The sequence below is a fragment of the Macrosteles quadrilineatus genome, unplaced genomic scaffold (genome assembly GCF_028750875.1).
Source record: "Macrosteles quadrilineatus isolate MER2022 unplaced genomic scaffold, UCM_ALF_1.0 Scaffold_5__1_contigs__length_97177068, whole genome shotgun sequence".
Classification (NCBI taxonomy): Eukaryota; Metazoa; Arthropoda; class Insecta; order Hemiptera; family Cicadellidae; genus Macrosteles; species Macrosteles quadrilineatus.
This window is the reverse complement of record NW_026542598.1, coordinates 10007656-10022487: the sequence shown is the minus strand read 5'-3', so window position 1 is coordinate 10022487 and position 14832 is coordinate 10007656. Positions and strand designations below refer to the sequence as shown.

The window sequence follows — 14832 nt, the reverse complement described above, 5'->3', positions numbered from 1 at the left end:
TAAATTATAAATAAAATGTTTTTACACATTTTCTTGTCTTTTAGTGATATATCCCAAACACAAAATACAAAATAGGTTAGCTGAAACAGGCAAGAAATATTAGTTTATTTAGTAAACTTACTATCTTGACTAATTGAACTTAGGAATACAAGTGCTAATGCTAATTGGAAAGTTAACATGCAAGCTAGAGTTTTAAAATATTTATATACAAGTTGTGTACAAACTAGAAAATTTGTAAATTGTGATAAGGTTTGCATGTTAAATATCCACTGAGTTCAAAAATTATACTCTTACCTTGAATATCTAAGGTTTAAGTTTTTTATAAACGTATTAAAAGTTTTGAGGCTTATCTATTTAGAATGGGTTTTCCAAGAATATCGCATACAAAATTTTACTAGGTAACATGTTTTTATGAGCAATGTAATGTGTATCAATTAAAATATTTTTAACAATTAAAATATGTTTAAGGTTCAGCAACAAGTTTAATGCCATATACTTTTAACATTTAAAAAGGTCAAAAATCCTTATGTGTTCTCAATAAAATATCTACTTTGCTGGTTTAACAATAAATACAAGTTACAACGCAAAAGGGGGTGAAATACAAAACTAAACAATATATTTGACTAAGTATGTTAAAAAACAACTTAAATTAATTTATATCAGGTCTAAATGACTATTCTATATTATATTTAATCTTTATATTTAATACTTTATTTAATTTGAGTTCTAAAATAATTTTAAAAAAAAACTATCCTACAAACGGTTTGTCAAATCTTACCACATAGCAAATAAAAATAGCAAAATTTAACTATAATTTGTAAAATATTAATAAGGTAAAAATAAACAAAAATGTTATGTTTTGAAAAATCGCACAAAGTTTTTAATAAAATTTAATTTTTTACAGGCCGATCCTCTAAATTAATAATAATACTATAGTTACCTTCAATTTTACTAAAGTATAAAAATATGAATTATTTCATATATTTGCCTGAGATTAATTTCCAAACAGAGATTTAATTTTTAATATTGCAATATTGTTTATATAAATACTTTATATTGTAAGTGATTTGAAATATATAAACGATTTAGTAGTTTTTTTGAGTTCATATTAGATTTAAAGCATATTCCCTAAAATATATAAACTCTAAATTGAAATACTAGTGAAATCCTAAACAGTTTATGTAATGTCAGAACATTTTTTTACTACACACAGATTTCAACTTATAAAAGTTGTTAATATATTCAGAAAAAATTTGCTACCAGTAAACACGCAATATAATTTTGCCCAACACAACCAACACACCACTTAATCACCATTCGAAAACATCAACACCTTAAATAACCCATGAATCCTCCTAAAACTCCAAAACTATTGACACACGACTAAATGAAAACAAAACGCCAAATGAAACGCGTGGTGGGGAAGACACTCGGTCTAGCGAAGAGATAACACTGATAGTACGCAGGCTTCTCCTGACTCACCTCGGAAAATCCGCCAAGGCCACAATTTCTCCGTCCGAGGGGGTGGGGGAGGGCCGCGCTCATATATACCCTAGCGCGCCTAGCATCAGCACAGTCAGATCAAGTCTGCAACCGCGAGCGCGCTTTCGACGCATTAACTTTGTAATTTTTCGATTTTTCGAACGATCAGCCTAGAGTTCTCTTCGAGAAAGTCGGCTTGAGAAGTCTCGCAGTTTTGAAAAGACAAAGTCGTCGTAGCGTGAGTCGCGTCGTCCTGTGAAACTTTCCGGTCTGGAGTTTGGAGCTTTTCGTGTGTTAAGTCACCACCCCATTTACACCAACCCTTCCAAAGCCCCCACACATCCAGTCAAGATGATGGCCGTAGCAGCTGCACAGAAGAACAGGGAGATGTTCGCCATCAAGAAATCATACAGCATCGAGGTTAGTCTCACTAAATTGTATTTGTTAAAAGAAAAATATATTTTTGAATTGTTTACTGGTATCAACACTAGTAAACTATAACTCTAAAACTTTGAAATACTAATTTTTAAAATAACATATTTACGTAGAGACTGTATAGGAATACTAGTTAAATGTTCTCAAGAAAATAAAATACACACCTAAAACATGACTAAGCCTATGTTATGAATCTGAAGACTTTGAACCTAAAATTATCTGGTAGCTCTTGTAACTTAATAAATACTAAAAATCATTAAAAATTCAGATGATCATCTAAAAGCGTGAACGTTTTAGATAACAATGTTATTACATATAAAACAAAAGTATTTGGTAATTAATGTGTAATTTTTAAAATGTAAACAATAAGTTTTGTATTTGATATGAACAAACATCTTAATACATTTAAAATCACAAACGGTAAAATATTGTTTAAAACTTATTAAAATGTGTTTAATTAAACGTACCTACAGTAACAAGATAGCACGAGTGTGTAAGGAAAGTAAACTAAATTTCAGTAAAATCAAAACATTTGATCTATTTAAAGTTTACCAGTATTCGTATTGAACACAATAGGAAGAGAAAAGCAAACCAAACTATCATCAATACAAGCTACTGCAGGTCTTGGTCAAATTCCTGACATTCCGATGTACAATACAAGGTCACCAAGGGCTCCTGGCGATTTGCTAGGAAAGCTCTTAAACTACTCTAAACTAAACCTAACCTTTCGTCACGTAGGTCCCCTTGTTGCAAAAATATGTTTATGTTGGTTGTTCCAAAAATATAAAATAAACGCTGGAGGTGACAGAATAGGAAGCCTGCAGGGGGATTGATAGGATTGTCACTAGTTTGTAAACAAAGAATGGGAAATACAAGTCTACAATGATCACGTGATCAGGTAAAAGCTTAACCCAAATGACAAACATTCAACAATTTATATTTCATCGAGTTTTTGTAATCAACGTACTAAATAATCAATAAATCAATATAACACTTGTACGTACTAAGTAAACTGTAAAATTAAAATATAAACTAACAAAGTGGAAAGTAAATAATTTAAAACACTTAAAAATACCCTAGGTGAATCCAAAACAAATCATTACAATATTTACAGTTCACCAAACGAGTTACAACAAATTTTGTTTCTAAAATAATACTGTTTACTTTATTGCATCAAAAATTCACATAATTTTTAGTTCCAATAAGTTTTTCACGTGAGTGCATGTTAGATAGCCATACTTGCACCTATAAGTAGTTAGTAGCCGCACAATGACCATAGAGAACATTAGATTTTGATTTAGAACGGCTTTTAGCTTTTAAGCTTATGGCGATCCGTTTATAAGGGGTCGTAATTCAACATTGTAGATAAATATGCAAAATATGTCTGTGGAAATCAGTAAACCAGTAAGACTACATTTGAACTCATAAAAGGTGTATTTGTATACATAACTGTTAATTTATTTTTTTATCGTCCGAATTTTAGTTTCAAGTTTTGGGTTAGTAAAACTAAAGATATTCAATAATGTAAGCATCTAGCAAACAAACTATGGTAGTAGTCTGCACTTCATTCATGAACATTGACTTTTGCCACACTTTACCTACATTTGTTATTCCTAAACAACACTTTGATTAAAATGATCCATATATGTCTAGGTATATAACAAAACTTAATACAATTCATTCTCAACTAAAAATCATTCCAACACTCATTCCAACAGCAAACGAGTAGTCTAAATATTTCCCTAAAAATATTGAGTGCGCTTCAAATTTCCCTCCAAATATTTAGTTTGCTTAAAATCTCCCTCCAAAATATGAGCTATCGAAACGTAAAGTCCTGGGGTGGGGTCACACGCACTCCCTGCCTCTGCTGCCGCACTGCCTTCCGGAGGACCCTGGGTAACCACCCATGGTCCACCCGCTCCCAGACCCGGTGTTCCAGGCAGCCGAGCAGAGGTTCCTCAGGGAGTGGCCTCTGGAGCGACTTCCCCCCCAGGACAAGCCTCCGGCCACGTCGTGCTTAAATCTGTTCAACTGTGGAATCTGGTGTTCGACTCCTCACATAGAGGTACGAACCTATAGTATGAGCGCTGTAGGTTGTCACTTGGTTATTGGGCGCAAAAACTGTCAACTCTTGTTGGAAACTCACCGTAGCTCGTAAAGGTGCTAAATAATTGGTGTATCGAACACATGCATCCGTTGAAGAATGTTTTTGTTGCATTAAAATATTGTTGATGTTTTTTATTCCTAAAAATCCAGAGTGACAAGCCATAGTGCACATACTTTTTAATCCTTGATTTCAAAATATTTCAAGTTTTAAAAGTTGAATCGTGTTACATTTCTTTCTTAATCAGTCGAAAAAATTGAGTAAATATGCAAAAACAAATTAGGGAATAGTATCCAATTTGTTCAGTATATATTGACCTTGGTAAAAATATTTAGAACTTGTGTTATAAAACCTCCTCGGTGACCATTGCATAAAATACACAATAGAAACACCTTTGTTACGTAATCTTGCAAAACACTAAAGCAAAGCAACGCTGGCAGGTGATCAAGGCGTGGTTTGTGGTAACGGCATATCGCGCTGCAACAAGTGGTTTCTGGTTATTTAAGAAGTAGCCAGGTGCATTCCGGGTGTGCTTCAGGGTCGCGGCCTTGGTTACTTGACAACTGTCGGAGCAACTAAGCGAAACGTCGCTCACACTTAAACGTGTAACATTGTATTGCATTTACTTTGAGAGTTTAAATTCACTAACTAGACAAATATCTAGGTACCTAAAATGAGATTAATTAACAAAACAATCGATATTCCCCTAACAATAAATTTCAGAGAGATCCAAGCCGCATTTGAACTTGCGAATCATAAAAACAGACATTTAACAAACACTCATTAGATCGAAGACAACGTATCACAAAACAATTCACAACCATATTAACGTTCCAAAAAGGAGTGTCTTTCAATTTGTTCTTAATTACCACAGTTCACCTTGCCGCATCAAGGCGAGCAGAAGCCGGTCAACCCTGAAACAGCTGATCACCTGGCCAAAGTGTTGCGAGGCTAACAGCTGACCACTGCTTAATTAATCATAATCAATTCTTGTGTAAAGTGATGTGACCGGTTTATTTATCACTTTGTATGACTAGAATGACGTTTTATCGGACAGGTTTGTGATTGAATTGCTTATGTAAAATGAACATTCTGTATCAAATGCCTTATCGTTATCGGCATCATAAAAATATTTACCTTTAGATATCCAAACCAGATATAATTATTAAAATCTCGTTACTTTGTTGCGAACTAATATTACACTTGAGCCATTTCCTCGCATTATGTGGCGAATCTATTGTCTAGCCTCTGGCTTACACACAGGGTCTGACAATTAATAATGGAATTTGAGAAAGTCAGAGTGAAAGTCCATAGTCTAATTATTGTCACTAAACAAACTGACCGTTCCACACGTACTGCCATCAAGATAAGCGTGTTGCAATACTTCCCTATTTGCATTGCTACTGAATGAATATACAAACATGATCTAATATTACTTTACACTATTCTACACATTAACATTTCAATTACAATTGAAACACTAAGCATGTCTAGTCTACCTTAAAGATAAACAACGTACCTGTAATTAATCTTTCTTTACATTTCATATTTTTACCCCAAACTCCAAATGTCCTTTTGCTAAGTCCTTAGTGGTTCAAAACATAACGAATTCAACACCGAAGAAATCCCTTGCTTTGAACTTAATGCGGTTAAGATGAAGGGGAAACGGGATCCACTGCCACATACATCAAGATGATCTTCGCCACTTCCACTGCCTCCACGATCGCGTCGCCACCTGTATAACAATGCCATTAAATCACTTCTAAGGCCGTGGAAATTAATTGTTTACAAAGTAGGTCGTCTTTTCAAGGATTTGATCCAAGCTAGATTGCCATGTTGCAACAGATGCAGTGCATTGTGGCATTGCATGCAATAGCTAACTGACAAAGTATATTGCAACTCGGTATGTCGTTTGTAAATTTTTATTTTTTTTATTATTCATACACATTATGTTGCACTCTAAAAAACCAAAGATCTTTTAGTTATTGAAAGATATGTAAAACGTTAACTTTTTACAAAACTAAAACCAATGGATATTTACACATTTATATTATAACTAAAAATATTCTTACATACTGAAATCATTACACTCTGTCATCCGATTGGTTGTTTTATTTTCAATTTAACTTAATCACATTATTGAAACTTTGCTGGGAGGAAATGTGTACTTCCTTTGAACAATCATCTGCTCACCGCTTTACATTCAAGTCGTGTGGGTTGTAAGTTCCGGTCTGCAGGCGCTTTGAGGCTAAGGAATAAACCTCGACTCAAGTTCAAATGCAGTTTTATATTTTATTCTTTTCTCATAAAAATTATATCCATAACTATTTTGTTGAGATCGTTCCCACAATTTTAAATTTTCAGATTAACCCTTTTACGATTTACACCAAATATACCGCCACCCAATCTAGTAATAAATAACAAATACATTGCAAACAATATGATAATATCGAACAGCTGATTTGTGGGGGTCAGCTGTTTTTGACGTCACAATACCTGCGTGTGTAGTGGTGTACAAGGGTTCTTCGTTAGCGCTCTCCATCAATCAAATCTTTGTTTTACTCGGGATAACCATCAGATGCCCTTAACTAATATATAATAACTGGAAAACTAATTAATAATAACGAATCGGTAATATTATTAGTATCACTATAAATTTTAAAAGACAGTTTTTGCAACTTTATATTTTGGAATAGATGCTGTAAAATAATTCCCCATTATTACACATTTTTTTGTCAGTTCACAACCCCAAATTAATACATATAAATCTAATTCGATGAAGAAACATAAATAGCAATACACAATAAATAACTACATATGAGAAAGTGTGCTCGAACATTTTCCATTTTGTACATACAATCTGCGTTACATTTGTACCTAAATCACGACCAGATGGGTTCAGCTTCCAAACACAATATTGTTACACTGTAGGAAATAAACTCCTACGTTTTCTCTAAGCTGTTTAAATCATTGCTTACATTTTAGTGGTCACTAATTTTAGATCGAATTGTGTATTTTTAAAAGTACTGTTAACTGTATTCAAACCCACATTCTTTCAAATACATATTTTTTGTACATACACATAAAAAACTATTACCAACTCGTACATGATATTGCAAAATAAAACGTCATACGAATATTTTCCCAATTGATGGGTTATTCAGTTATATTTATTTTTATATTATTTCCTGCTACTATTTAAGTTCCTATACACTTTTAACTTAAGATGTTTACATTCTAAACACTTTACTTGGTTCCCCCTAGAGACTGTTCTAACAACTTCCTTCTGTTGTTCCAGAACGGGTACCCTGCCCGTCGCCGGTCACTAGTTGACGACGCTAGGTTCGAGACACTCGTGGTTAAGCAGACCAAACAATCTGTCCTAGAGGAGGCGAGACAACGGTCCAATGGTGAGTACAATGTTATCATTGAGGAAAATCTGGAATATCTGGAGTATCCGGAAGAAGTTTAAACACGGTTCAATTAAACCTTTTATTTCATGTTCTTCACCAATCTATATAGTTTTCAACTATCTATGAAAATTTTAAATTACATTCCAGCCCATTTTATAAATCTTTTAATAAGTGTCTACTTATTGTCTCTAAAATCAATATACTTAAATTTGTATGAATTTACTTTTCTAAAAGGTTTAGAAAGTTTCCTTTGTAGTTTGGGATTTATTATCCTACGATGTATAGTATATATAGATTTTCCTAAGTTTTATTTGACAATATTCACTATAGGCCTAACCTTTTGTTGATACTACAATTTAATTTTCCATTCCTTGCCTTGTTCGTGAACTTTTTGACTTTTATATTCCAACATTTTCTACACTATTTCATTTTTGCTGTTTAATTTTGTTTGTTCGTATTGTTTGCATCTTGTTTGATGTGCATGATAGTAACTGCATGACTGTTGTAGATTCTCAAAACGAGAGCATTGCCGTCCCCGCAGTCCAACAGGCTAAAATTACGACTCAAAAGTCAGGTGAGTTTTATTTTATTTTATTATTTTCGTCTTGTAACATTTTTTATGTGTCATCAAATTAAATTTGTAAATAAGTTTTTCGACATACTCGTCTCAAACTATTAATTTATTGTTTTTTGTAATGTTACCTATTTTCATTATTTATTTTAACTATTACTTTTGAATTTCATCATCTTGTAAAATATATCATTTAAACTCAAAATTACCAGTTTCACGATTCCGTATAATTTTTAACAGGATACTTTTTCCTTTGCTATATTTTTTGCTCAGATTTATTTAAAATTCTTTTTTTTTTGTTATCCATTTTTTGCTGTCATTTTTTATATTTTTTCCATTTATTTTTAGTCGAATATGAAGAAATCAAGACAGCAGAGCCCATTGTGAAGGAGCCCCTTCCCGAACCGGCAGGTGTGTATTTTATCTATGCTTAAACATTTATTTACTTTCTCAACTTACTTTAATTTACAGTCAGTTATTAGTTGATCTTTATTTTTTCAATCTCAAATCCAAAATCGAATATTTATTTAAAATTATATATTTTGAATCTTTTTTAATATTATTTTCACAGTCCATATAAATTAAGGTACTGCCAAACCAATTTGTGTTCTAATCACCGTTAAAGTAAAATTTTAAATATTATTTCGTTTTATATTATTATTATTATTTTTGTTCTTGTTATTATTGTTGTCTGCATGATTCGTGTTTCTGTGTAGTTGCTGCCCCTGCTGCCCAACCCAAAATTGAATCTCAGGTCAACGGAAAAGGTAAGAATACATTTATATTCATAAAATTCAAAGGACTATTATTTAATTGTTCTGCACTTATATAATAGTCATCATCTCCGTTTTTAACTATACACTGCTTCTAAAAGCGTAAAACATTCTGCATTTGAGTAGAAATCATTCAACAACTTTTAACCGTGTTACTCGTCTTAACACAATAAGAGATGGAGTTAAAAGTACCGTCAACTTTTGACCGGAGGCGTTGGCGGGGGGGGGGAGGGGGCAATTTCCTCCCCTCAGAACCATTGTGACGCTTCCTCCGTCACTTTGGCCCAAGGCGCAATTTGCCCAACCATCTGTGAACCACTTTACCCTCGGGCCACGGCTGGCTGCGGAAATTTGAAAACTCTGTTTAAATATTCTAAGAAATAGTAAACAGATATATTGATCAAGGTATATAAAAACAGTTGTTTGGTAGAGTATTAGCTTTACTGTTACAACAAGATGATTGTTAGACTCGAGTTTTCTATTGATTTACTTGTGATATATTGTAATTACTTTGTCATTCAATATTCTTTGTGTTTTACGATTTGAAACCATGCACTTTAACAATTTAATGGGCTGATTTCATACACTTGCAAAGTTTGATAAGAATCAATTTGCCAATTTGTAACAGCGTAATTTCTAGATAGGCTTACATGGCTTTGATCGACAAATTTTTATGAGATTCTTTATCATTACTTTTTATGGTTATTCCTAAATCGACAAATTGAGAACTTACTGTGGAAACAGATATTTAAAAAATGATTTCCCTATGATCTTTGCGTGTCTAACAAGTGTATCTTTGTGTTCAGATGCCGGACTCACCGAGGAGGAGGTCATCTTGCAGAACTCCATGTCCGAAGACAAGGAGGTCGAGGCCGCTGTCCAGAGGGCATCCATGGTGCTGCGCCTTAAGGAAGGCATGGGCTCCCTCGCCAGGATCCTCAAGACCATCGAGAACTTCCACGGCACCGTGGTCCACCTGGAGAGTCGTCCCGGCAAGACCGCCGAGTCCCAGTACGACGTGCTGGTCAAGGTAGACATGTCCAAGCAGGCGCTGCTGCTCCTCATCAGATCCCTGAGACAGAGTTCCGCCCTCGCTGGCGTCACCCTCCTGGCCGACAACAGCCAGTCCATCACGGACCCGTGGTTCCCCAAGCACGCTCGTGATCTGGACAACTGCAACCATCTGATGACCAAGTACGATCCCGACCTCGACATGAACCACCCCGGGTTCGCCGACAAGGAGTACCGCGGCCGCCGCAAGATGATCGCCGACATCGCCTTCGCCTACAAGTACGGAGACCCAATCCCCCACATCGACTACACGGAGACTGAGGTAGCTACCTGGGGCATGGTGTTCAAGAACGTCAAGGAGTTGATGCCCAAGCACTTCTGCGCCGAGTACCGCCAGGTGTTTGCCATGCTGGAGGAGGAAGGCATTTTCGGACCCAATCGCATCCCTCAGCTGCAAGACATGAGCGACTTCCTCAACAAAAACACAGGGTTCATTCTGCGTCCCTGCGCTGGTCTGCTCACTGCTAGGGACTTCCTCGCCAGCTTGGCCTTCAGAGTGTTCCAAAGCACCCAGTACGTCCGTCACACCAAGTCACCCTTCCACACACCCGAACCGTGAGTATTTTTGTAACATTCGTAGCATAACCGTCCGTCCGTATTAGTTAAACACCTGGCAAATAATTAGCACCAATTTGACATACGTTAATTCGATGTAGTATTACAACCAAACAAAGTTATATACTGTAAAAAGTAGTAGAAAGAGCATGAGATTACCTACATCACCAAATAAAATTACTTGTTTTGGGAAAATACTTTTTTTTTCAAATTAAGTGATAGCTTGCAGTTCCTAAACTTAGATACAAATTTGTAACCAAAATAAACACTTTTACATTTGGAAATCAAAATGATTACATTACAAATACTTGTGATCCGTAACATCTCCCTCTCGGCTGAGCTGATCACTTTGTCAATCCTTTCTCCCCACGGACTCGGTATTAGAATCCAATCAGAACTGTTCAAATGTCAAGTAGTTCGCGAATCGTTCTCGACAAGTTATTATTTGAGTTATAAACTTCCTTTTGTTTATTTACTAGATAGACTTTGATAAAATTACATTAAATTAATCCACTTATAACAATCGAGAAAAAACAACACAAACTTTTTTTCAGAAAGGATTTTTTATAAATTTTAAGTTGCCACCTGTTTAATCCCAGTGTCCGCTAAGGGGTGAAAGGTAACCGTGTTACGCCCCTGTCGAGTGTTAATGGAAGCTCTCTATCTATTAGCCCTATAATAATGTTAGTGTTCAGTGTCGCACCTCCAATCTTCAAGTAATTGTCCTTCTTGTTAAACGATTCTCTGTCCCTTTCTCTCTCGCGCTACCTCAGTCATGTGCTTCTTTGTTTGAACTTACTATTTACACTAACTAAAACCAAACTGTGTATAGGGAACTTAAACAGAATTTGTAGCTTAAATTGTCCTTTATTTTTTCTATTTACATACATTTTCTTCGCAAAAATTTGGGATACATGAAAATCTACAAAATATTAAAATGCTATGATATTCTGTAAACAAATTTTCCTAAAAAGGTTAGAATTTGGCAAAAGATTTCTGTGTACGACAAATATAAAATAAATAGGTTGTAGGATAATTTTAATTTTACGTATTTTATTGAAAATTGGCAGGTATTTTAATGTTACTTCAAATAATGCTGCGGATCGCAATTAACTGGTCGTTGGCAATATACTACCTGATTCCAAACCTTTTATATGTGGGAAAGATTTCTCATTCAATTATTTGTCAAGGAAAACATAGGATGCCTAGCCTAATACCTTTCTAAATAGAATAACCATAGGCATTCAATTACAACATCATGTGAAAGTACAGTGAGACCCTAGAAGCCTTTGATTGTAACGATCTGTTGTATGTTGCAGTGACTGCATCCACGAGATACTGGGACACATGCCACTCCTCGCAGACCCGAGCTTCGCCCAGTTCTCCCAGGAGATCGGCCTCGCCTCCCTCGGCGCTTCAGACGAGGAGATCGAGAAGCTGTCCACCGTCTACTGGTTCACCGTGGAGTTCGGACTCTGCAAGGAGAACGGCGAGGTGAAGGCCTACGGTGCCGGTCTGTTGTCCGCATACGGAGAACTTCTGCACGCCATCTCCGACAAGCCCGAGCACCGGCCCTTCGACCCCCAGGTCACCGCCGTCCAACCCTACCAGGACCAGGAGTACCAACCCATCTACTACGTCGCCGAGAGCTTCGAGGACGCCAAGGAGAAGTTCAGACGCTGGGTGTCAGAGATGAGCCGCCCCTACGAGGTCAGATTCAACCCTCACACACAGAGGATCGAGATCCTCGACAGTGTAGAGAGATTGGACAACCTCATGGGACAGCTCAACCTTGAGATGCTACATCTCAACACAGCGATCAACAAACTCAAGAACAAATCAGTCTGAACGTCTCCCAAAGATCCTACCATTTGTATAAAGCTTTCACCGTCGTAGTTGTAGCTCGTGTGATATGATGACTAATTTAAGTAAATTATTTTTGTATATAAGTTCTAAATGATCGCGATCGTATTTATTTTAGTGCTGACCAGTATTATGTTGTGACCAGTGACAGGCGTTGCACTAAAAGTTCCTCGACGTTGGGATATAGGGTATTCGATCTAACATTGACTTTCGATTTGTGTTTTGTATATTTTAATTTATTGAAAATGTATTTATAGAAATTACAAGGGTGTCGACACCTGAATGCTAGATCACCCTATCATATACGTTGGGTGAACAATAAACACATGTAAACTATATTACTGTCTATTTACTAGTTTAACCCTCAAAACCTACCTAACATCTTGAAGTAAAATACTACGTGAATATATGATGGCGAATTTATGCCATAAATATTCATCAGAGAATAAACACTGTTAAAAACAATCTACGAGTATATTAATATTGTCGTCTAAATGAAATTTTAACAACTTGTAAAAATACTTAATTTAACTACAATCCATATGCCATAGAATTTTCTTATCATTGACATCTTACCAATTGATATTATCAATTTATAGTAAATGAATAGGCAATCTTATTTTTCTTATAAGAAAGAATCAAATTATACCAAGAGATTAGAAACAGCCTGAAAATATCCATGTGTTAACACTTACAAACTAGATCTAAAATACGTTGTTAAACCATATAAATAATAGGGGTTTTCAGCTCATAAAACGTAGCATATTCTGATTTATGGCCTAGTTACATTACAAGTAAACTATGTTTCCAAATATTCACTTTAAGAAATGACAAGGATTTGATTATATTACAACTATTTTCGAATAGATTCAGTTTCAATAACAATACTGTAACGATACAAAACGTCATAATGCTCATTCTGAACTCACCTTTTCCGTTCATGTTCACTTCAAAGTGAGGCCTAAAACATTTGACTGCAACAAAAATAATTGCTGTGTTTTTAAAATATATTTATCACAACAATGAACTAATAAGTAAGTAAACAATTAAAACAGAATTCAAGGTTTGAACACTATCCCACAATGACAATATAAGAAAAACGTACTGCCACTTCTGTTGATGCAATATAGAAATCTATGATAGAATCAAAAGGGTGACTCAAGGAAAATAAACAAACAAACAAAACTAAAAACACTTATCCAACAGCTGATGTATCTTCAATATTTTAAATGTGATACAGCCCTTTAATTGAGGTTCCTGCCCTTGGAGAGGGTTTTTTTGAAAAACCTAACTGACACGACTCATTCAAGTATGCGGTTAATAAGTGTGTGGATTATGGCATACAGTAGACTAACCAGCGCAAGTAGACTTCTCATCCCATTGTAAATTTTAAAGCTCGTTTTTCGTGTCTAGTTTATGTCCGGTGAAACTGATCGCTAGTGTTGACACAATTTTGTTTATATTGTTTTAGGGTTTTAATGATTTTGTGCTTTATATTTTGGTTATACAACGAAGGGACGAGTTATTGTTTATGATTGTTTTTTTGTCAAACGAGGTTTTAAATTACTTAAATAACAAGAAAGAAATTGCAAACAAAAGACGACCTCTACAGTGCACCACGCAGAGCTAACAATAAAATTGTCTTCAACAAGTCAGTTGGAGTTTAAACATGTTTGTACGATAATTTGTTACCAAGCAATAGTATTTGTATTTTAATGTATTTTTTTATCCACCAAAATATGCAAAAAAGCAGAATTCCAACCTACTTTTTCTGTTAAACACAAATTATCACGAAATTTTGTAGTAATTATGGTTCCTAGTTATAAGAACCATCTCTGGATACTCATATCCCACCTACCTAGGCACGCTTCAAAGAATTTGTGACCAAGTAGAATTTTTCACTGATGTTCGCTCAGAGACATATGAGCAGCGACGTTAACTGTCACTTAGCACGGGAGATAGGCATATCATGCATGAAGAAAATTGTGAGTAAAAATTTTGAAGAATTAAAACTTAAACAAACGGATAAGGTCGTGACCCTCACTTCAGTTTCATGCTCGTTGAAAATTACTGGTAAAAAAACTCACTGTATATCCTCTCACTCTCTTCCAGTGTGTCTGCATCGCAAAAAGATCTGAGGAATATATAAATAAGCTCTTCAAGTTTGAACTCGACCCCTTCCCTATATCAATCTTTACCGAGGAAGGAATGCGCAAGCGAACTGTTGTAAGAAAGACTCAGTAAACCAAAAGTATGGCTTTTATTCATTCAAAATTACAACCATGTTTTAGTTAAGAACAAATACAATATTTACAAACAAATCAAATAATAAATATTATCAGGTGATAATGTTCACATCACCACATTCTCCCCCACTATTTTTCAAGGTAGGTATAGCATATGTAATCCTTTAGATATGACGGAGGCTTGACATTCCTCTTTGGAGGTAGTTCCCCCACAGCCGTCTCTGAAGTTGGGGTCTGAGATACCGTTTGTTGAGTTTCATTTTGAACTTCATTGTGGTCAATGTCTGAATTTATATTTTCAACAATCTCTCTCTCAGTA

The 14832-nt window shown here is 35.1% G+C and overlaps 1 protein-coding gene across 1 annotated transcript; it reads left to right on the top strand.

The window, feature by feature from the left end:
• Positions 1–1576: 1576 nt before the first annotated feature.
• Positions 1577–12605, top strand: LOC128994151 (tyrosine 3-monooxygenase-like). Its single transcript, XM_054418474.1, has 7 exons — positions 1577–1902; positions 7320–7431; positions 7943–8008; positions 8354–8416; positions 8722–8772; positions 9585–10404; positions 11724–12605. Exons 1-7 carry the CDS (start codon positions 1834–1836, stop codon positions 12250–12252), a joined length of 1710 nt encoding a protein of 569 aa, XP_054274449.1. The 5' UTR covers positions 1577–1833; the 3' UTR covers positions 12253–12605.
• Positions 12606–14832: the final 2227 nt, after the last annotated feature.